The 24,705-nt window shown below is 42.1% G+C and overlaps 1 protein-coding gene and 1 long non-coding RNA gene across 2 annotated transcripts; one reads left to right on the top strand and one right to left on the bottom strand.

The window, feature by feature from the left end:
• Window positions 1–2,598: 2,598 nt before the first annotated feature.
• On the bottom strand, window positions 2,599–5,621 carry LOC120970896 (uncharacterized). The gene is made up of 5 exons (XM_073501778.1): window positions 5,613–5,621; window positions 4,672–5,093; window positions 3,853–3,974; window positions 3,679–3,762; window positions 2,599–3,595 (listed from the first exon to the last, which is right to left on the bottom strand). The coding sequence occupies exons 1-4, from the start codon at window positions 5,619–5,621 to the stop codon at window positions 3,749–3,751; spliced, it is 567 nt and encodes a 188-aa protein (XP_073357879.1). The 3' UTR covers window positions 2,599–3,595; window positions 3,679–3,748.
• A 125-nt stretch (window positions 5,622–5,746) lies between these two features.
• LOC120966208 (uncharacterized) lies at window positions 5,747–6,507 on the top strand. The gene is made up of 2 exons (XR_005759445.3): window positions 5,747–5,983; window positions 6,098–6,507. It is a non-coding gene; the product is annotated as an uncharacterized lncRNA (long non-coding RNA).
• The last annotated feature ends 18,198 nt before the right edge of the window (window positions 6,508–24,705 follow it).

The following is a 24,705-nucleotide window of genomic DNA, read 5'->3' as shown; positions in this document are numbered from 1 at the left end:
ACGGCCGCACGTCGGCTGCATAGACCAGGCCACCGGCCGGCCAGCCCGCCCAGTCCTAACCCTGTATCTAACCTACTGATTGGAGCACGCACATGCACAGGAGCGCCACTGTCGGCCACCGCTAGAAATTTGCTGGAATCAGTTAACGTTACTGTTCATAGAACCAAACAGAGTTTGATTTTCGCCCATACTGTTTACATTGACGGTGTAATTTGATTACGTTTGCGTTTGCGCCACTGCTCACGAACCAAACACCTCCTACGGAGTTCCTGGAAAGTTTCCTAAATTATTATGAAGCAGAAAACATACTTATGACAGGAAATAAACATCTTTGTTATTTTATATAAATCACTGTGCATTGTGTGATGTCTCCTTTTCTTCCTCTCGGCCTTGTTGCTGCCAAATCGAAGGTGATTGGGTTTCGGTTGGACGTCTGCATCTTCCACTTCTGACAATTCTACGTGCTAGTGATGATACCTAACCGTTTCAATTCCCAGGTCGGAGAAAGTCAACATCGTCCTATGCGACGATGGGGTTGGTGCTGAGTTGAAGCCTGTTGTAGGATTAGGGCCCAATTGCAATCTAAGTCCTATGTATAGGGTCCTTTTTGTAATATTCAAGGTCTAGGTAGCAATTTCTTATTTCTTTTGAGTCGTTGCATCAACCATAGTTCGCCTAATATTTAATGCAACTCTGGTCACCCGCAAAAAAAAAAAAAAAACTCTGGTCGACCCTTCTCTTAATAAAAAAACACTTGAACTCGTTTAGAGGAGACTGGACACTAATGGGAGTAAACATCGCAAGGGCTTCTTCTGTACCATCGACAATGGTATATACTAGAAGAGTTGGACGCTCTTTGCTACGCCATTGGCGTTGTTGGGTTTCTAAAAAAAATACTCACTGTGTTTTAAAATATTAGATGTATTACTTTAAAAAAATTCAAACCTTTTTAAGTTGAACCATATTAGTATAGAAATATATCAGAATTCATAATATCAAATCGGTATAATTAGATTCATCACGAAATGAATTTTCATATTTTTTGTTTAATATTGTGGATGTCGGTAATTTTGGCTCTGAACTTGGTCAAAGTTAAATGAATTTGACTTTCCAAAAAACTAATACCCTTTATATTTTGGAATTGATGGAATATTTAGTTTGGGGGGCAATGAGATGATGGAGTGTTTTTTTATATATAATACAATATTTGGTGGGTCTTTTTGGGTGTGATTCTGTGTTATCCGCTAATAAACCCATATTGATGTGGGGAAATTTCTGCATCGATAGTTGCATGTATTATGTTGGTGCTACAATGTCACATGGTGGCTTTCTTTTTTCCAGGTGGTGGGAGGAAGCACATGATTGATATGTTTTTGTAGGCCAGTTTGCTGCTGATTGATTTGAAAAATCATTGGCCCGACCAAAATCGTAAATCAAATCTAAAATTGAATACCTCTACTGAATTGAAGAGTTTCAAAATTAAGAAATATAATGAATTAAAATAATTGAATGAGAGAGCTCCTTGAGAAATTGTTGACCCGATCAAAATTAGTGACTCAATTTTAAATTGAAGACCTCAATTAAGTGTGAGGAGTTAAAAATTAGAAAGCACGGTTTATAGTATGAAACAATTAAATGAGATAGCTTTAAGAAATTGTTGACCCGGTCAAAATCGAATGACCCAATTTTAATTGTAAACCTCAATTGATTGTGAGGCTTTTAAAATTAGGGAGCTTAGTGTTACAGAGGATGCATATGATCTGGCCAGGCTGATTTCTAAGCTGCATATGACATTTGACGTGTCGACAATAGAAAATACAGTTCAGCAGTCAATTGTGTCTAATCTCTACTCTTTTTTTTACTCAAAAAGAACCTAAGGTGCCATCTTTCACCTACTTTCCTCCCCACCATCCCTTCGTCCAACCTCTCTCCTACACCCCAACCGTTTCATCGATTTTTCCAGGCGTTCGCTACCCCACCAATCTACTATCTAAACTGATTTATACCACATGGATCTATTTAAATCGACTAGGACATTGCCCGTGCGTTGCAACGGGGCATAAATATTTTAATGATGAACAACAATCTTGTGAAACAAATATTACCTTCAAATTTCTCATACACATCAAGCAGCATCAAATTTCTCATGCACATCAAGCAGCATCGAAGTATACACCTCCGTGGAAGCTCCGATCGGACAAACCCAAGTTGATGACATATACATGCAATATCAAAGCTAGAACAAATAGTAATCAATTATGAGACCAAGCACATTGTAGCAAAATCTAATACTGTTTACTCACAGCCATATTGCTTAACTTATGCATCACCAGGAGGGCAATTGATTAGTTCCTGAAGGCACTTAACGTGGTTTCATTGGCACGCAAAATAGTGAGAACATTCTTTCCACCAGCTTCAAAAACCACGTTGCATAATGCCATTCATTCTTCCATCTAGCAAGTGTGTGGAAACACTAAGCTCAATATATACTACATTATATGGTATTTGATAAATCCAGTTACGAACATGGAACATAATTTTTGACTTTTTATAGTTGTCCCAAAAAAATTCACACAATTTATATGTTGCAACACATAGAAAGAGAAAGCATACGTTCAGAACCAATATTTATCACACCAAAATGGATGTAAATAGAAACATCACTTTTTCTTGGAACGGATGTAAAATTCATATTACAACAGTCATCTAATTTCCTAAATGGACCTACACAGACCAGGAAACAATTTTTGCTTCCCTAGGGAATCTTCCTGAATTGTTTCTTATATTTCCATTCCTCCTAATCTCCGGTTCTGTACAAAGCTCTTCAACTGCACAAAACAGAAAAAACAAAGAACACAATTGCATGATCAACATAAGTCGTGTGTTCTAATGGAAAGCGCCGTAATGCAGCAATATAATTCTATGCTGATTACAGCAGAAGTTGCAATATAGGTCGACAAAAAAGCAAGTTTCAAGCACCTGGAAACAGATTATAGTACAAAATTTTAGCATCCTTGAACCACTAAATACTAACACAAATTAATTTATCAGTGTTCATGCACATAGAACAAACTGTGTTGCCCACTATAGGGTAGGAAATTAAAGATGAATACTTATTAGAGTGTTACTGACATGTTGAAAGATCCTGTGAAGTTTGAAATTAATCGCATAGATACTGCTGATCCTAAAAATTGAATTGCAACGAAAAGGTGGAATACAAGTAGAGGAAAATAACAGAGATTTCAATGGGCGGGCATGGCCGAGGACATGACAGCTTCAACGCCACACCACCTTCAGTACAGAGATTTTGTTTGAACTGCGGCGGACTCTGTACATGGTCCAGATTAGCTCATAATGAACACTATTAGGTTTACTTCTCCAATTTCTGCTTGCTGCAGCTTTTGTGCTTATGAAGAGGAGCCTCAAGTGTTGCTCATGGCCCCAAGAGTTTTCATCGCAACCCATCTCGAAGAACAGGGCAAAGAGATCAAACAACTCATCCAGTCGACATAAACTATATCTCAAACCTTGAATGCAGCTCCACTTTACGAAAATCACTGACCAGTTCACAAGGACATCTCCAGGCCTGAAAAGGCTGAAAAATACAAGCATATAATAAGTTTCTATGCTCAGCAGTAAAAATACAAGCATATAATAAGCAATCACCAGATAACTTACTTCTCGCCAAGCAGATTTGAAGCATGAAATTTCTGCCCTCATGGACGCGCCATGGAGAAGAGTAAATTCATTAAACACTCGTACCTAAATGAAAGCAGGAATTTGAGCAACAAAACGGGCATGTAGAAAAATATCTCAGCGACTGCGAACAATTGATCAAAAGGCATGACTTACAGTGGATAGACTGAGATCTCGGCCGTGCATAGATTCTACCCACTAAAATGGCAGCAACACGCCAAGAACAACGACAGTTAAGGATCACATCTGTCCATACATGGTCCATACTCCCTGAAATCCTGGAAGAACAAACCGTGAAAAGTTGAAATTAGGAGTAAATAACATATCAAAAGAGTTCACAAATAGAAAGGAGAAAATCCGATATCTGTACAAAGACAAAATTATGTTTCCGTATCATAAACTCTGTACATCCAAATCGCTAGGAAGATCCTCTGCTGGGCTACTACTGCAAGGACATCCAGCATTCTGCTCGTACTTTTAAACACATGAACGAATCAACATGTATGCACTGAATGAAAATATCCTCATGAAACAAACCAAAGGGGGATGAAAAGCAGATCTGAGACTTGAGGAGAGAAGAAATATCATACTGATGTACAATCCAAATAACCTAAACCTGAAAATAGAGAATAGAACCATGTATGCATACTTGTACCCTTTCTGAATCATTAAATACACCATAACTATTTTAAATTTATTCGTTTAGCAATTAGGACACCGTACATAGAAGTAATTAATTACCTATAAACATCAAAAGTTAAGTAAACAGTAGGCTATTTACATGGACCAAATCAAATTTGTGACTGGTTTTAAGGTTGGAATTGAACACTTGCAGACATAGACGACTCAAATCAACCTTGACCAATCAATAAACAATCGATTCCAACATACGGAGAAGAATCTAAGTTTCTTGTGAGGCTTCGTCTAGGAACAATATCATTCCCAATCAATGAAGAAACACGTCACACCACTTACATGGGGCCGAAGAGGTTCTGGCGGAGGTGCCGAAGACATGCGAAGGCGGCCCCGGAGGTGCTCGGATCTGGCTGATGCAAGGGTCCATAGTGCAATAGGGAAGGCAGGGGCTCAGGGGCGTCGCCGTACAGCCGATGGTGGGGGCGGCGAGCAGTATTGCTAGAGATGTGCTGGCCGACGAGGTGGAGATGGTGGCTGCTTGGGCCTCCAGCGGTGGCTGGTCTGACCGGCGCGGCTGCGCGGTTGTACCCCTGGTCGGGGTAGGGAGGGCAGCGGAGGAGGTCGTCGGGCGGCGTACAGGGGCTGCAGCGGCCGGTGGAGGACCACGGGTGGACCAGCGCGGCGGCGAGGTGGTGCCGAGGACGGCGAGCGATGGCCGAGGAGCTGAGGGGCGGGGTGGGGAACTGGGGATGAAGCCGACGCTAACCCTACACCTAGCCGTTGTGTGCGTGTGTGTGTCGATGAGAGAGATGTGGCCCATGTGGGCTTTGCGGGGCTTGGCCCATGCGCGCCTGCGCGGGATGAGCGACGATGGACGAAGATTGCGAGCGACGTAAGAGGGGAGACGGAACCTTAGATTTCTTTTAGGTAGTAGAGATTTCTGTCTGCCAAATCAGATCAGCATTTGCTATATTTGATAGCATTTATATGGGCACCAATCTACTATTTGAACCAATTTATACCACATCGATCTATTTTAACCGATTTCTATCTGCCAAATCAGATCAGTCTTTGCTATATTTGATAACATTTATATGGGAAGGAATCGGTCAATCTCTAATTAATCTCTACACATATTTGGTGGCACCACATATCAGGCATTACATAATATATATGTGCGTGTATCACAATATAATTAATGACTCTTTAATTATTAATAAACATCTATATCTTTGTTTTTCGACGGCAACACAAGGACATTCACCTAGTGATAAACAAACATTTCTCATATCTATATCTACTCGTGCATTTGCATTAAATATAGATATAGATATATATGCACGAGTAGATATATAGATATAGATATACGTAGTGATATCTATATCTACTCGTGCATTAGTGTACGACGAAAAGATATGATAAGAATTGATTAACCTCCCCCTTGACCAAAGAACCGCTCTCACGCGTATATATATATACTACGAACACCATCATAGAACACACAAAGCATCCATCAACCAAAAAGACAACACCGTCTAGAAGAAGAGGATTAATTAGCTAGCCAGTCATTCGCCGCGGCACATGCCAGGAACAACACAGTTTCTGTGCTTGGTCGTAGCTCTTCTGGTCTCCCTGTCATGCAATGCCAAGCGTATGTAGAGTAGTATTTCTTACTACGTGATGCTTCATTCTTCCATTCTTTCATATGGAACACACACATACTAATTGTTCGTAGTTCCTTTTGTGCGTGTGTGTGTGCCTGCAGAAACGAATCCTGACACGTACCGTGAATCTATGTGGGAATCCAAGAGACAGGTGCATGATTTTGGTGGGCACAACTGCCAAAACACTTGCGTAAGAAAAAGCATAGATACTGACATATACTGTGAATATATGTGGGAATGCAACAAACCGGTGCATGATCATGGCCAGCGCAAGTGCCGAAACTTTTGCGTAAGCATGGGCTACGACTACCTCAGGAGCTATTGTGAGCACCACCCCTACCCGTACTGCTGTTGCCATAAGTAATCTGAATTCGATGACTTTGGGGTGATATCTGGATGATGATGCTTGTCATGTGCTACTTATAAAGCTATAGTTGTTTGTGTATGTGTGTGTTGATGTCATCCCATTGTAATAACCAAAGCAGTTCATCATGATTGTCCGTGGAATAAAGATGATTTCCCTGCAAAAAAGAAAGAATAAAGATGAGTAGTTTAAATGACATCTTAATAAAAAAAGTCCCCTAAACACTCTACAGAGTTCCTGGAAAGTTTTATGCAGTTTTCTAAATTATTATGAAGCAAAAAATATACTTATAACAGAAAATAAATATCTTTGTTATTTAGGACAGTAAAACCGAGCCACTTCCAAGCCATCTCACGATTTGGGTAATTTTGGCGGTCAGATCACAGGTTTGAGCATCCTCGGCGGTCTGATCCATCTTCAATTTGCGAACTAGGCCTATATGTGGGAGCAACTAGTTGACGAGCGCTCCTTCGGGAGCCTCATAACGATCAACGCCACTTGGCGCGCTTTCAGCCGCCCGCCACGTGTCGCGCTCTGGATGCTCCCTCCGGATTTTTTTTATTTTCCCGCACGCGTTTTTGGCTTTTTAAACGTTTTTTTCTTGTTTTTTCGACGTTTGGTCTTCCACCGGTCTTCCTTACCCTTTGGATAAAAAAATTTCAAATTTTTTTATGCGGAAAAACGCATTTTCTTTTTCTTCTTCTTCCGCGAGAGTCACGGTTTTACTTCCGTCAGAGGCATGATTTTGCTTTCCCGAGAGTCATGACCGTGACTCTCGGAAACGAAAAAAACAACGCGTTTTCTGTTTTTTTTTCTTCCGCGAGAGGCACACTTGTGCTTTCGCGAGAGTCACGGCCGTGCCTCTCGGAAACGAAAAAAAGTGTTTTCTGTAATTTTTTTCTCTTCCGTGAGAGACACGGTTTTGCTTCCACGAGAGGCACGGTTTTGCTTTCGCGAGAGTCACGGCTGTGCCTCTCGGAAACGAAAAAAACGTGTTTTCTGTTTTTTTCCTTTCGTGAGAGGCACGGTTTTGCTTCCGCGAGAGGCATGGTTGTGCTTTCGCGAGAGGCACGGCCGTGCCTCCTCGGAAAAGAAAAAAAAGTGTTTTCTCTTTTTTTTTTCAGCAAGAGGCACGGTTGTGGTTTCGCGAGAGGCACGGGCGTGCCTCTTTCGGAAAGGGAAGAAACACGTGCTCATGGTCGGTTTTTTCGTGAAAAAAAAAGTTCATCAAAACCTATCAACATGGAATCTAGTTTTGAAGATCTCGATGCGAGGAATCCAACGGTGAAAACGGTTCGAGATTTGGACGCACGGTTTAAGAGATAAAATGTTTCGAATAAACAGATCTACAAAAAAAGAGAAAACCCCAGGTTGCGACAAGTGGCGCACATGCAGCATGCCACTTGTCACGACCTGGGAAGGTGGGAGTGATCTTTGCCATGAGTACTCCTCAATTAGTGATTTCGCTTGTATGTCCTAAGGGGCTGCTGCTCTGGTGGCCAATTTGAAGACATATGGTGCATTGGGCCTTGTATGCCGCAGAAAGCCCAATTAGGCTCGCTCAGAACGAAAAAAAACTCCTATGTGTCGCTCCCTTCCCGACCTCTTTCCTCTCACGCGAATTGGGCACACACCCTAGGGGCGCCGCCGCAGCCGGTTTCCACCGCCCACCACCCACTCCCCTCCACGCACCGCTACCCCTCCCATCACGCATCGCCGCCGCCAACCACCTCGTCTCCCTCACACTGCCTCACCGCCGGCCTCTACCCCTATCCTCCACCCAAAGCCATCGACCTCGTCTCTCACCCTCTTCTCCTAATATCATCAGAAGAAAAGAGAAGAGGGAGATCGACCAGGTCAGGCGCTGGCCATGGAGGCGGCCACACCAGCCATTGACGCAGCCACCTCGCCAAGGCCATACTAACAGGTTATTTATTATTCTGTCTGTTTTAAGAGCTCACACTCTTGTCTAACAGGAATGTCTTCACATGCTACATTTAACCCTAACGATATGTGGAGGAGTGTTTAATCCTTTTATTCCATTGTGGTGTGATATAACAAAATTTGTCTAATAGAACTATAGGTGAAATTTGTTACCATCTTGCTGATTTTTTCGTGTTCTACACACTGAAGGCGAGCAACTGCTACATCTTCTGATAAGACTGACAGTTCTAGATTTTGGACATTTGCAAGGGAGTGATACGTCCATTTTGCATCATGCTTTTATATTGATATTTATTGCATTATGGGCTGTTATTACACATTATATCACAATACTTATGCATTTTCTCTCTTATTTTATAAGGTTTACATGAAGAGGGAGAAAGTCAGCAGCTGAAATTCTGGACTGGAAAAGGAGCAAATATTAGAGACCTATTCTGCACAACTCCAAAAGTCCTGAAACTTCACGGAGCATGTTTTTGGAGTATATAAAAAATATTGGGTGAAGAAAGTGCCAGAGGGGGGCCACCAGCCAGCCACAAGGGTGGAGGGCGCGCCCTGCCCCCTGGGCGCCCCCCCCGACCTTGTGGGCCCCCTGGCAGGCCTCCGGTGCCCATCTTTGGCTATATGGTGTGTTTTGACCTGGAAAAATCAGATAGAAGCTTTCAGAACGAAGCGCCGCCGTCTCGAGGCGGAACCTGGGCGAAACCAATCTAGAGCTCTGACAGGGCTGTTCTGTCGGGGATACTTCCCTCCGGAAGGGGGAAATCATCGCCATCGTCATCACCACCGATCCTCTCATCAAGAGGGGGTCAATCTCCATCAACATCTTCACCAGCACCATCTCCTCTCAAACCCTAGTTCATCTCTTGTATCCGATCTTGGTCTCAAAACCTCAGATTGGTACCTGTGGGTTGCTAGTAGTGTTGATTACTCCTTGTAGTTGGTGCTAGTTGGTTTATTCGGTGGAAGATCATATGTTCAGATCCTTAATGCTATTCAATACCCCTATGATTATGAACATGAATATGCTTTGTCAGTAGTTACGTTTGTTCCTGAGGACATGGGAGGAGTCTTGTTATAAGTAATCATGTGAATTTAGTATTCGTTCGATATTTTGATGAGATGTATGTTGTCTTTCCTCTAGTGGTGTCATGTGAACGTCGTGAAGGAAATATGCCCTAGAGGCAATAATAAAGTTGTTATTTATATTCCCTTATATCATGATAAATGTTAAATATTCATGCTAGAATTGTATTAACCGGAAACTTAGTACATGTGTGGATACATAGACAATACAAAGTGTCCCTAGTATGGCTCTACTTGACTAGCTCGTTAACCAAAGATGGTTATGCTTCCTAACCATAGACATGTGTTGTCATTTGATGAACGGGATCACATCATTAGAGAATGATGTGATGGACAATACCCATCCGTTAGCTTAGCATTATGATCGTTTAGTTTTATTGCCATTGCTTTCTTCATGACTTATACATATTCCTCTAACTACGAGATTATGCAACTCCCGAATACCGGAGGAACACTTTGTGTGCTATCAAACATCACAACGTAACTGGGTGATTATAAAGATGCTCTATAGGTGTCTCCGAAGGTGTTTGTTGGGTTGTCATAGATCAAGATTAGGATTTGTCACTCCGAGTATCGGAGAGGTATCTCTCGGCCCTCTCGGTAATGCACATCACTATAAGCCTTGCAAGCAATATGACTAATGGGTTAGTTGCGGCATGATGCATTACAGAACGAGTAAAGAGACTTGCCGGTAACGAGATTGAACTAGGTATGATGATACCGATGATTGAATCTCGGGCAAGTAACATACCGATGACAAAGGGAATGACATATGTTGTTATGCTGTTTGACCGATAAAGATCTTCGTAGAATATGTAGGAGCCAATATGAGCATCCAGGTTCCGCTATTGGTTATTGACCGGAGATGTGTCTCGGTCATGTCTACATAGTTCTCGAACCCGTAGGGTCCGCACGCTTAACGTTCGATGACTATTTGTATTATGAGTTATGTGTTTTGGTGACCGAAGTTTCTTCGGAGTCCCGGATGAGATCACGGACATGACGAGGAGTCTCGAAATGGTCGAGAGGTGGACTAGGAGTCCAAGTAGGACCCCCCATGGCGCGCCCCTCCTGGCCGCCAGCCTCTCTCCCCCTCCTTTATATAAGTGGGCAGGGGGCACCCCAAAGACACACAAGTTATTCTTAGCCGTGTGCGGTGCCCCCTCCACAGTTTACACCTCAAGTCATATTGTCGTAGTGCTTAGGCAAAGCCCTACGCAGATCACATCACCATCACCGTCACCATGCCGTCGTGCTGATGGAACTCTCCCCCGACCCTCTGCTGGATCAAGAGTTCGAGGGACGTCATCGAGCTGAACGTGTGCTGAACACGGAGGTGCCGTACGTTTGGTACTTGGATCGGTTGGATCATGAAGACGTTCGACTACATCAAACGCGTTAAACTAACGCTTCCGCTTTCGGTCTACGAGGGTACATGGACACACTCTCCCCTCTTGTTGCTATGCATCTCCTAGATAGTTCTTGCGTGATCGTAGGAAAGTTTTTGAAATTACAAGCTACGTTCCCCAACAGTGGCATCCGAGCCAGGTCTATGCGTAGATGATATGCACGAGTAGAACACAAAGAGTTGTGGGCGATAATAGTCATACTGCTTACTGATACGTCTCCGTCGTATCTACTTTTCCAAACACTTTTGCCCTTGTTTTGGACTCTAACTTGCATGATTTGAATGGAACTAACCCGGACTGACACTGTTTTCAGCAGACTTTCCATGGTGTTATTTATGTGCAGAAACAAAAGTTCTCGGAATGACCTGAAACTCCACGGAACATCTTTTTGGAAAATATTAAAAATACTGGAAGAAAAATCCATGTCAGAGGGCCCACACCCTGTCCACGAGGTTGGGGGGCGCGCGTGCCCCCTACCTCGTGGGCCCCCTGACGCTCCACCGAACTCAACTCCAACTCCATATATTCACTTTCGGGGAGAAAAAATCAGAGAGAAGGATTCATCACGTTTTACGATACGGAGCCGCCGCCAAGCCCTAAAACCTCTCGGGAGGGCTGATCTGGAGTCCGTTCGGGGCTCCGGAGAGGGGGATTCGTCGCCGTCGTCATCATCAACCATCCTCCATCACTAATTTCATGATGCTCACCGCCGTGCGTGAGTAATTCCATCGTAGGCTTGCTGGACGGTGATGGGTTGGATGAGATCTATCATGTAATCGAGTTAGTTTTGTTAGGGTTTGATCCCTAGTATCCACTATGTTCTAAGATTGATGTTGCTATGACTTTGCTATGCTTAATGCTTGTCACTAGGGCCCGAGTGCCATGATTTCAGATCTGAACCTATTATGTTTTCATGAATATATGTGAGTTCTTGATCCTATGTTGCAAGTCTATAGTCACCTACTATGTGTTATGATCCGGCAACCCCGAAGTGACAATAATCGGGACCACTCCCGGTGATGACCATAGTTTGAGGAGTTCATGTATTCACTATGTGTTAATGCTTTGGTCTGGTACTCTATTAAAAGGAGGCCTTAATATCCCTTAGTTTCCATTAGGACCCCGCTGCCACGGGAGGGTAGGACAAAAGATGTCATGCAAGTTCTTTTCCATAAGCACGTATGACTATATTCGGAATACATGCCTACATTACATTGATGAATTGGAGCTAGTTCTGTGTCACCCTATGTTATGAATGTTACATGATGAACCGCATCCAGCATAATTCTCCATCACTGATCCAATGCCTATGAGATTTTCACATATTGTTCTCCGCTTATTTACTTTTCCGTTGCTACTGTTACAATCACTACAAAACCCAAAAATGTTACTTTTGCTACCGTTACTTTTGTTACCATTACCACTACTATCATACTACTTTACTACTAAATACTTTGTTGCAGATACTAAGTTATCCAGGTGTGGTTGAATTGACAACTCAACTGCTAATACTTGAGAATATTCTTTGGCTCCCCTTGTGTCGAATCAATAAATTTGGGTTGAATACTCTACCCTCAAAAACTGTTGCGATCCCCTATACTTGTGGGTTATCAAGACTATTTTCTGGCGCCGTTGCCGGGGATCATAGCTCTATTCTTTGAGTTACTTGGGATTTATATCTGCTGGTCACTATGAAGAACTTGAAAGACGCTAAGACAACAATTTATCCCTCAACTACGAGGGGAGGTAAGGAACTGCCATCTAGCTCTGCACTTGATTCACCTTCTGTTTTGAGTAAGCTTGCGACACCTAAACCTGCTTCTGCTATTCGTTCTGATATGTCGCATGTTATTGATGCTGCCACTTCTGCTATGCATGATACTTATGATGAAACTACTTCTATGCTTGATACTACTTTGCCACTTGGTGAATTTCTTGATGAACAACTTGCTAGGGTTAGAGAGAATGAAATTATTGAAACTGATAATATTGATGAAAGTGATGACGAAGACTCTCCCCCTAATAAATATGAATTGCCTGTTGTTCCTGAGGGTTATGTTATGGATGAAGAAATTGCTAAAGAAATTTTTGCTTGCAAAGATGGATATGATGTTAAGAGATTATTAGCTAAATGGAAGGAGCAATCTCTTAATGCTAGAATGAAACCTGACCCTGCTTTTGCTACTTTACCTATCTGTGTTACTGATAAGGATTATGAATTCTCTGTTGATCCTGATATAATTACTTTGGTTGAATCTGATCCTTTTCATGGCTATGAATCTGAAACTGTTATGGCACATCTTACTAAATTAAATGATATAGCCACCCTGTTCACTAATGATGAGAGAACTCGCTACTTTTATATCCTCAAAATATTTCCGTTCTCATTAAAGGGTGATGCTAAGATATGGTTTAATTCTCTTGATCCTGGTTGTGTGCATAGTCCCCAGGATATGATTTATTACTTCTCCGCTAAATATTTCCCCGCTCATAAGAAACAAGCTGCTTTAAGGGAAATATATAATTTTGTGCAAATTGAAGAAGAGAGTCTCCCACAAGCTTGGGGGAGGCTTCTCCAATTACTTAATGCTTTGCCTGATCATCCTCTTAAGAAAAATGAAATACTTGATATCTTTTATAATGGACTAACCGATGCATCCAGAGATTACCTGGATAGTTGTGCTGGTTCTTTTTTCAGGGAAAGAACACCGGATGAAGCTGAAATTCTATTGAATAATATGCTGACAAATGAAAATAATTGGACACTTCCTGAGCCAGCTCCTGAGCCAATTCCTAAACCAACTCCGAAGAAAAGAGGTGTTCTATTTCTCAGTCCTGAAGATATGCAAGAGGCAAAGAAATCTATGAAAGAGAAGGGTATAAAAGCTGAAGATGTTAAGAATTTACCTCCTATTGAAGAAATACATGGTCTTAATTTACAGCCTGTTGAAGAAACATATGATCTTAATCCATCACCTATTGAAGAAACTCATGGTCTTGATAACCCGACACAGGTAGTAAAGGTAAATTCTCTCTATAGATATGATAAAGCTGAAATCCCTCCTACTAAAATTGCTAGCCAATGCTTGGATGAGTTTGCTAACTTTATGGTTAAGCAAGAAGATTTCAATGCTTATTCTGGTAGACAATTAAAACAAAATGCTTATATGATTGAACACTTGGGTGATTATATGGCTAATGTGAAGGGTGAACTTAAGCTCATTAGTAAACATGCTTCTATGGTTACCACTCAAGTAGAACAAGTACTTAAGGCTCAAAATGATTTTCTCAATGAATTAAATAGTAAGAATAATGATTATGCTATTAGAGTGGCTACTAGAACTGGTAAAATGACTCAGGAACCTTTGTATCCTGAAGGCCACCCTAAGAGAATTGAGCAAGATTCTCAGAGAAATAATATTGATGCACCTAGTCCTTCTAAAAATAAGAAAAAGAAAAATGATAGGACTTTGCATGCTTCTAGTGAACCTATTGCTGAACCACCTGAGAATCCCAATGATATATCTATTTCTGATGCTGAAACACAATCTGGTAATGAATATGAGCTTAGTGAAAATATTAATGATGATGCTCAACCTAGTAATGATAATGATTTAGAAATTGAACCTGCTGTTGATCTTGATAACCCACAATCAAAGAATCAACGTTATGATAAGAGGGATTTTGTTGCTAGGAAACACGGTAAAGAAAGAGAACCATGGGTTCAGAAACCCATGCCTTTTCCTCCCAAACCATCCAAGAAAAAGGATGATGAGGATTTTGAGCGCTTTGCTGAAATGATTAGACCTATCTTCTTGCGTATGCGTTTAACTGATATGCTCAAAATGAATCCTTATGCTAAGTACATGAAAGATATCGTTACAAATAAAAGAAAGATACCGGAAGCTGAGATTTACACCATGCTTGCTAATTACACCTTCAAGGGCGGAATACCAAAGAAACTTGGAGATCCAGGAGTACCCACTATACCATGCTCCATTAAGAGGAATTATGTTAAAACTGCTTTATGTGATCTTGGAGCCGGTGTTAGTGTTATGCCTCTCTCTTTATATCGTAGACTTGACTTGAATAAGTTGACACCTACTGAAATATCTTTGCAAATGGCCGATAAATCAACTGCTATACCTGTCGGTATTTGTGAGGATGTGCCTGTTGTGGTTGCAAACGTTACTATTTTAACGGACTTTGTTATTCTTGATATTCCCGAGGACGATAATATGTCTATTATTCTTGGAAGACCCTTTTTGAATACTTCAGGGGCTGTTATTGATTGCAACAAAGGCAATGTCACTTTTCATGTTAATGGTAATGAGCATACGGTACACTTCCCGAGGAAACAACCTCAAGTTCATAGTATCAATTCTATTGGAAAAATTCCATCGATTATATTTGGAGGTTTTGAATTTCCTCTTCCTACTGTCAAGAAGAAATATGATATTATTATTATAGGGGATGTGCATATCCCCATTGAGGTAACATAGTGTTATTCGAAATTTCTCCGGTTCCATGTTATTCGGAATGAGTTTGTTAACAAGACTTGATCAACCTTGTTAGTGGATTCCTTTTGATGAGCGTGAGATGGATGAAACTAGAAGGCACAACCTTCTGTACCCTCCTTCTACTTTCTGTTATTTAGTTGAAATAAAGTAAAATTAGTATTTTTCTGTCTGTTTTCTGATTTATCCATGCAATATAAAAATACCCCGAAAATGAAAGTTCTCCAAATGCCCTGAAAATGGAATATGATTTTTTCTGGAATATTTGAGAATATCTGGCACTGAGAACACAACAGGAGGGGCAAGCACCTGGCCACGAGGGTGGAGGGCACGCCCTACCCCCTGGGCGCGCCCCCTGCCTCGTGGGCCCACGGTGGCTCCCCTCCACTTATTCCTGCACCCACACACTTCTTCTTCCTCCCAAAAAAATCACCATCTAGCTCAAGCACGAGTTCTAGCTCATTTTGCTGCGATTTTTGATCTCCTTGCTCAAAGCACCTCTCACAAAACTGCTTGGGGGGATTGTTCCTTGGTATGTGACTCCTTCATTGGTCCAATTAGTTTTTGTTCTAGTGCTTTATTCATTGCAAATTTGTGCTGCTTAGGTGACCATGTTCTTGAGCTTGCATGTCAAATTTATATGGTTCTAAGTAGTTCTAATGCATGATATAGGCTCTAGGCACTTGTAGGAGTAGTTTCTATCAATTTTGTTGAGCTTGGTTCACTTTTATTTGAAGTTACTAAAAATTTCAGAATTTTTTCAGAGGAAGAAATATGCTTAGGAAAATGTACCAAGGTGGTTCTTCAAGGAAGAAAGGACCCAGGCTTGCAATGAGTGATGCTGACGATGAGCCACCAAGGGACGCTCCAATGCGGCCCTGTGAATGGCCTTCAGAAAATTTTATGGATCGAGCGGGAATTAAGGAAGAATTTAACGCATATTTGCGTAACGCTGATCTTGTGAGCTTCGAGGCAGAAAAATGCCGCCAGTACCACTATCTCACTAGTTCCTTTGTGAGGAGGTTTGAATTTTCATCTTCACGTAATTCTCCAACTGCCCTGTTTGATCTTTGTGAGAAATTGAATCTTTATGAGAAATCTTATACGATGGACTCAGAGGATTTTACTTCTGCTTGCAAACTTCCACAATGGGGTAGTGCTAGTGAACCCCGCAAATCTGAATTTAGAAATTTTCTTGCTAGTATAACTGTGGGGGAATCTAGAGATATAGCACAAGCTACCATAGGGAGCATTCATTTTCCCGCTATACATTATTTTGCTCTCTTCATAGGTAGGTGCATAAATGGTAAAGATGAAGCATGTCATATGTGTGTTCCTGACCTCAGTATTCTTAGGAGTGCTGTGTTAGGAGACAAATCTTATAATTTGGGAGCCATTGTTGCACGTAGGTTGCATAATAATAGATTTAATGGAGATTTGTTTGGTGGAATTTATGCAACCCGCTTAGCTGATTTTCTTGGTGTAACCATACGTAATGATGATATTGAATTGCCTCCTGCTTACTTAGACTTTAATGCTATGGTTCACCACCAGTTTGTTGAGAGGAATGAATCACCTCTCCAGTATCGCTTAATCTTTGACAGACGTCGTGCTGTCCGTATTACTCTCCCTGCTCCTGCCTTCTTTGATTATCAGGCAAAAGGAAGATATGTTATTACCAGAGAGGAGGCAGATGAGTACGAGAGGAGGGCGGAAGCCGCTCGCCGCCACGCTGCAGCTCAGGAGGCAATAGCCGCTGCATCTCAGTACGACCCCGGCTACAACTATGGATATCCGCCAGGCCATCCGTGGCAATAAACCAACTTAGGCCAAAAGCCTAAGCTTGGGGGAGTACGTATTTCCCACTGACATTACATTTATGTTTACACACTCATTGCTAGATGTCGGTGCTCATACTTTTTCACTGTAATATCCATGCTAGTTTATTTTCTTTTTCTTGCTTTCTTCTTGTGTGTTTAATAAACCTTAAGAAAAACCAAAAAAATTAGTAGTAGCTTTTAGTTAATTTACCTTTCTTTCTGTAGTAGTAATAATTAAAAGAAAACCCGAAAATATTTCCCGTTCTTCTTTTGCTTGTTGGGAGCTTTCCCGTGTAAATAGTTTTTATTTCTTTTATTTTCTTTGGGGGTCGATAGGAGAAGACCATAATTAAATTGTTGAAGTGGCTCTTATATGCATTATTGTTGATTTAACCAAGAGCCCATATTGCTTTGTCTTCTCCTATTTATTGAATGCTCGCAGATTCCAACTTAGTCCAATGCACGTGCACTCTTATTATTATTCACTTCGTTCGGTCGTGCAAGTGAAAGGCAATTATGACGATATATGATGGACCGACTGAGATGAGAAAAGCTGGTATGAACTCGACCTCTCTTGTTTTTGTAAATATGACTAGTTCATCGTTCCTGATTCAGCCTATTATGAATAAACATGTTTGCAATGACAATTAGAGATCATAGTTGCTGGTGCCATGCTTGATTAGCTATGAGTTATAATGGTTTACCTTGCGTGCCAACATGCTATTAAAATGGTTGTGATGTGGTATAGTGGGGTGGTATCCTCCTTTGAATGATTTAAGTGACTCGACTTGGCACATGTTCACACATGTAGTTGAAACAAATCAACATAGCCTTCACGATATTTATGTTCATGGTGGATTATATCCTACTCATGCTTGTACTCAATGTTTATTAATTTTAATGCATGTTCATGACTGTTGTCGCTCTCTAGTTGGTCGCTTCCCAGTCTTTTGCTAGCCTTCACTTGTACTAAGCGGGAATACTGCTTGTGCATCCAATCCCTTAAACCCCAAAGTTATTCCATATGAGTCCACCATACCTTCCTATATGCGGTATCTACTTGCCGTTCCAAGTAAATTTGTATGTGCCAAACTCTAAACCTTCAAATAAACATTCTGTTTTGTATGCTCGAATAACTCATGTATCAACTAGGGCTGTCCGTATCTTCCATGCTAGGCGGGTTATTATCAAGAGGAGTGGACTCCGCTCCTCACTCACGAGAAAATGGCTGGTCACCGGGATGCCTAGTCCCATGCTTTATGCAAACTAAATCAAAATAATTGCAAACAAAACTCCCCCGGGGCTGTTGCTAGTTGGAGGCACTCGTTGTTTCGAGCAAGCCATGGATTGATGCTTGTTGGTGGAGGGGGAGTATAAACTTTACCATTCTGTTTGGGAACCGCCTATAATGTGTGTAGCATGGAAGATATCGCCATCTCTTGGTTCTTATGTTGACAATGAAAGTATGCCGCTCAAAATATTATTTATCTCTGCTTTAAAATCGAGCTCTGGCACCTCTACAAATCCCTGCTTCCCTCTGAGAAGGGCCTATCTATTTACTTTTATGTTGAGTCATCACCCTCTTATTAAAAGGCATCAGCTGGAGAGCACTGCTGTCATTTGCATCCATCATTATTAATTTATATTGGGTATGACTGGATCTCTTTTACCATGAATTACAATGTCCAGTCAGTCCTTGATCTTTAAAGGTGCTCTGCATTTATGTTTTGCGGTCTCAGAAAGGGCTAGCGAGATACCATCTTGTTATATCATATTATGATTGTTTTGAGAAAGTGTTGTCATCCGAGATTTATTATTATCGCTCGCTAGTTGATTATGCCATTGATATGAGTAAACATGAGACTTAAGAGTTATTGTGAATGTGGTTAGTCATAATCTTTGCTGAAAACTTGAATGCTGGCTTTACATATTTACAACAACAAGAGCAAACAGAGTTTGTAAAAGTTTTTCTTTATCACTTTCAGTTTATCAACTGAATTGCTTGAGGACAAGCAAGGGTTTAAGCTTGGGGGAGTTGATACGTCTCTGTCGTATCTACTTTTCCAAACACTTTTGCCCTTGTTTTGGACTCTAACTTGCATGATTTGAATGGAACTAACCCGGACTGATGCTGTTTTCAGCAGACTTTCCATGGTGTTATTTATGTGCAGAAACAAAAGTTCTCGGAATGACCTGAAACTCCACGGAACATCTTTTTGGAAAATATTAAAAATACTGGAAGAAAAATCCACGTCAGGGGGCCCACACCCTGTCCACGAGGGTGGGGGGCGCGCCTGCCCCCCTGGGCGTGCCCCCTACCTCGTGGGCCCCCTGACGCTCCATCGACCTCAACTCCAACTCCATATATTCACTTTCGGGGAGAAAAAAATCAGAGAGAAGGATTCATCGCGTTTTATGATACGGAGCCGCCGCCAAGCCGTAAAACCTCTCGGGAGGGCTGATCTGGAGTCCATTCGGGGCTCCGAAGAGGGGGATTCGTCACCGTCATCATCATCAACCATCCTCCATCACCAATTTCATGATGCTCACCGCCGTGCGTGAGTAATTCCATCGTAGGCTTGCTGGACGGTGATGGGTTGGATGAGATCTATCATGTAATAGAGTTAGTTTTGTTAGGGTTTGATCCCTAGTATCCACTATGTTCTGAGATTGATGTTGCTATGACTTTGCAATGCTTAATGCTTGTCGACTTTGCTATGCTTAATGCTTGTCACTAGGGCCCGAGTGCCATGATTTCAGATCTGAACCTATTATGTTTTCATGAATATATGTGAGTTCTTGATCCTATCTTGCAAGTCTATAGTCACCTACTATGTGTTATGATCCGGCAACCCCGAAGTGACAATAATCGGGACCACTCCCGGTGATGACCATAGTTTGAGGAGTTCATGTATTCACTATGTGTTAATGCTTTGGTCCGGTACTCTATTAAAAGGAGGCCTTAATATCCCTTAGTTTCCATTAGGACCCCGCTGCCATGGGAGGGTAGGACAAAAGATGTCATGCAAGTTCTTTTCCATAAGCACGCATGACTATATTCGGAATACATGCCTACATTACATTGATGAATTGGAGCTAGTTCTGTGTCACCCTATGTTATGACTGTTACATGATGAACCCGCATCCGGCATAATTCTCCATCACCGATCCAATGCCTACGAGCTTTTCACATATTGTTCTCCGCTTATTTACTTTTCCGTTGCTACTGTTACAATCACTACAAAACCCAAAAATATTACTTTTGCTACCGTTACTTTTGTTACCGTTACCACTACTATCATACTACTTTGCTACTAAATACTTTGCTGCAGATACTAAGTTATCCAGGTGTGGTTGAATTGACAACTCAACTACTAATACTTGAGAATATTCTTTGGCTCCCCTTGTGTCGAATCAATAAATTTGGGTTGAATACTCTACCCTCGAAAACTGTTGCGATCCCCTATACTTGTGGGTTATCAAGACTATTTTCATCTTTTTGATCATGATATGATTTGATCATGTTTATTGCAATACGGTTATTCATTTAAGTTAGAGAATAATTGTTGTTCTGTTTACATGAATAAAACCTTCGATGGTCATACACCCAATGAAAATAGTTTGTTGGATCTCGATCGTAGTGATACACATATTCATAATATTGAAGCCAAAAGATGCAAAGTTAATAATGATAGTGCAACTTATTTGTGGCACTGTCGTTTAGGTCATATTGGTGTAAAGCGTATGAAGAAACTCCATGCTGATGGGCTTTTGGAATCACTTGATGCTTGCGAACCATTCCTCATGGGCAAGATGACTAAGACTCCGTTCTCCGAAACAATGGAGCGAGCCACTCACTTATTGGAAATACTACATACTTATGTATGCAGTCCGATGAGTGTTGAGGCTCGCGGCGGGTATCGTTATTTTTTGACCTTCACAGATGATTTGAGCAGATATGGGTATATCTACTTGATGAAACATAAGTCTGAAACATTTGAAAAGTTCAAAGGATTTCAGAGTGAAGTGGAAAAACATTGTAACAAGAAAATAAAGTTTATACGATCTGATCGTGGAGGTGAATATTTGAGTTACGAGTTTGGTCTTCATTTGAAACAATGTGGAATAGTTTCGCAACTCACGCCACCTGGAACACCACATCGTAATGGTGTGCCCGAACGTCGTAACCGTACTTTATTAGATATGGTGCGATCTATGATGTCTCTTACCAATTTACCGCTATCATTTTGGGGTTATGCTTTAGAGACGGCTGCATTCACTTTAAATAGGGCACCATCTAAATCTGTTGAGACGACACTGTATGAACTGTGGTTTGGCAAGAAACCTAAGCTATCGTTTCTTAAAGTTTGAGGCTGCGATGCTATGTGAAAAAGCTTCAACCTGATAAGCTCGAACCCAAATCGGAGAAATGCGTCTTCATAGGATACCCAAAGGAAACTGTTGGGTACACCTTCTATCATAGATCCGAAGGCAAGATATTCGTTGCTAAGAATGGATCCTTTCTAGAGAAGGAGTTTCTCTCGAAAGAAGTGAGTGGGAGGAAAGTAGAACTTGATGAGGTAATTGCACCTTCTCCCGAATTGGAAAGTAGTTCATCACAGAAATCAGTTCTAGTGATGCCTACACCAATTAGTGAGGAAGTTAATGATGATGATCATGAAATTCAGATCAAGTGACTACCGAACCTCGTAGGTCAACGAGAGTACGTTCCGCACCAAAGTGGTACGGTAATCCTGTTCTGGAAGTCATGTTACTAGACCATGACGAACCTACGAACTATGATGAAGCGATGATGAGCCCAGATTCCGCAAAATGGCTTGAGGCCATGAAATCTGAGATAGGATCCATGTATGAGAACAAAGTGTAGACTTTGGTGGACTTGCTCGATGATCGGCGAGCCATAGAGAATAAATGGATCTTCAAGAAGAAGACTGACACTGACGGTAATGTTACTATCTACAAAGCTCGACTTGTTGCGAAAGGTTTTTGACAAGTTCAAGGAGTTGACTACGATGAGACCTTACACCCGTAGCGATGCTTAAGTTTGTCCGAATCATGTTAGCAACTGCCGCAGTTTATGATTACGAAATCTAGCAAATGGATGTCAAAACTGCATTCCTTAATGAATATCTTAAAGAAGAGTTGTATATGATGCAACCAGAAGGTTTTGTCGATCCTATAGGTTCTAACAAAGTGTGCAAGCTCCAGCGATCCATCTATGGACTGGTGCATGCATCTCAGAGTTGGAATATATGCTTTGATGAGGTGATCAAAAAATATGGTTTTATATAGACTTTCGAAAAAGCCTGTATTTACAAGAAAGTGAGTGGGAGCTCTATAGCATTTCTGATATTATATGTGGATGACATATTGTTGATCGGAAATGATGTAGAATTTCTGGATAGCATAAAAGGATACTTGAATAAGAATTTTTCAATGAAAGACCTCGGAGAAGCTGCTTATATATTGGGCATCAAGATCTATAGAGATAGATCAAGACGCTTAATTGGACTTTCACAAAGCACATACCTTGATAAGATTTTGAAGAAGTTCAAAATGGATCAGTCAAAGAAAGGGTTCTTGCCTGTGTTACAAGGTGTGAAGTTGAGTCAGACTCAATGCCCGACCACTGCAGAAGATAGAGAGAAAATGAAAGTCATTCCCTATGCTTCAGCCATAGGTTCTATCATGTATGCAATGCTGTGTACCAGACCTGATGTGTGCCTTGCTATAAGTTTAGCAGGGAGGTACCAAAGTAATTGTGACGCCCCCGATTTGACCGTACACTAATCATGCACGCAAATGTGTACGATCAAGATCAGGGACTCACGGGAAGATATCACAACACAACTCTACAACACAAATAAGTCATACAAGCATCATAATACAAGCCAGGGGCCTCGAGGGCTCGAATACAAGTGCTCGATCACAGACGAGTCAGCGGAAGCAACAATATCTAAGTATAGACATAAGTTAAACAAGTTTGCCTTAAGAAGGCTAGCACAAACTGGGATACAGATCGAACGAGGCGCAGGCCTCCTGCCTGAGATCCTCCTAACTACTCCTGGTCGTCGCCAGCGGGCTGCATGTAGTAGTAGGCACCTCCAGTGTCGTAGGAGTCATCGTCGACGGTGGCGTCCGGCTCCTGGGCTCCAGCATCTGGTTGCGGCAACCAGGTAGAAAGGAAAGGGGGAAAAAGAGGGAGAAAGGCAACCGTGAGTACTCATCCAAAGTACTCGCAAGCAAGCAGCTACACTACATATGCATGGGTATATGTGTAAAGGGACATATCAGTGGACTGAACTGCAGAATGCCAGAATAAGAGGGGGATAGCTAGTCCTGTCGAAGACTACGCTTCTGGCCATCTCCATCTTGCAGCATGTAGAAGAGAGTAGATTGAAGTCCTCCAAGTAGCATCGCATAGCATAATCCTACCCGCGATCCCCTCCTCGTCGCCCTGTTAGAGAGCGATCACCGGGTTGTATCTGGCACTTGGAAGGGTGTGTTTTATTAAGTATCCAGTTCTAGTTTTCATAAGGTCAAGGTACAACTCCGGGTCGTCCTTTTACCAAGGGACACGGCTATTCGAATAGATAAACTTCCCTGCAGGGGTGCACCACATAACCCAACACGCTCGATCCCATTTGGCCGGACACACTTTCCTGGGTCATGCCCGGCCTCGTAAGATCAACACGTCGCAGCCCCACCTAAGCACAACAGAGAGGTCAGCACGCCGGTCTAACCCTATGCGCGCAGGGGTCTGGGCCCATCGCCCTATGCACACCTGCATGTTGCGTACGCGGCCGGAAGCAGACCTAGCCTAGTGGCGTTCCAGTCCAATCCGGCGCGCGCCACTCAGTCGCTGACGTCACGAAGGCTTCGGCTGATACCACGACGCCGGGATACCCATAACTACTCCCGCGTAGATGGTTAGTGCGTATAGACCAAATGGCCAGACTCAGATCAAATACCAAGAACTCGTTAAGCGTGTTATGTCGAAATAACCGCGGACGCCGTCCAGGGCCAGGCCCACCTCTCACCTAGGCGGTCTCAACCTGCCCTGTCGCTCCGCCACAAAGATCCACTTGCGGGTACTCCTACGAGCCGACCCGACTTTATTTACCACATGTGTCATGTATAGAGTATATAAGCATATACCCGTGATCACCGCCCAGGTGATCACGACCCGATAGTATAGCACAGCAGACGGACAAGAATGTAGGGCCACTGATGGAAAACTAGCATCCTATACTAAGCATGTAGGATTGCAGGTAAAGGTAGCAACAGTAGTAGCAAGGGCAGGCTATGCATCAGTATAGGATTAACGGAAAGCAGTAACTGCTACACTACTCTAATGCAAGCAGTATGGAGAAAAATAGGCGATATCTGGTGATCAAGGGGGGGGGGGCTTGCCTTGTTGCTCAGACAAGAAGGAGGGGTCATCGGTGACGTAGTCGACCACAGGGGCATCATCATCGTCTCGGGGTCTACCGAAGAGAAGAGGGGGGAGAAACAGTAAATACATAGCAAGCAAGTGCATAACAGGAC

The sequence above is a fragment of the Aegilops tauschii genome, chromosome 6 (assembly GCF_002575655.3).
Source record: "Aegilops tauschii subsp. strangulata cultivar AL8/78 chromosome 6, Aet v6.0, whole genome shotgun sequence".
Lineage (NCBI taxonomy): Eukaryota > Viridiplantae > Streptophyta > Magnoliopsida > Poales > Poaceae > Aegilops > Aegilops tauschii.
Note: the sequence above shows the minus strand (reverse complement) of the source record. Positions and strands in the feature narration are given on the sequence as shown.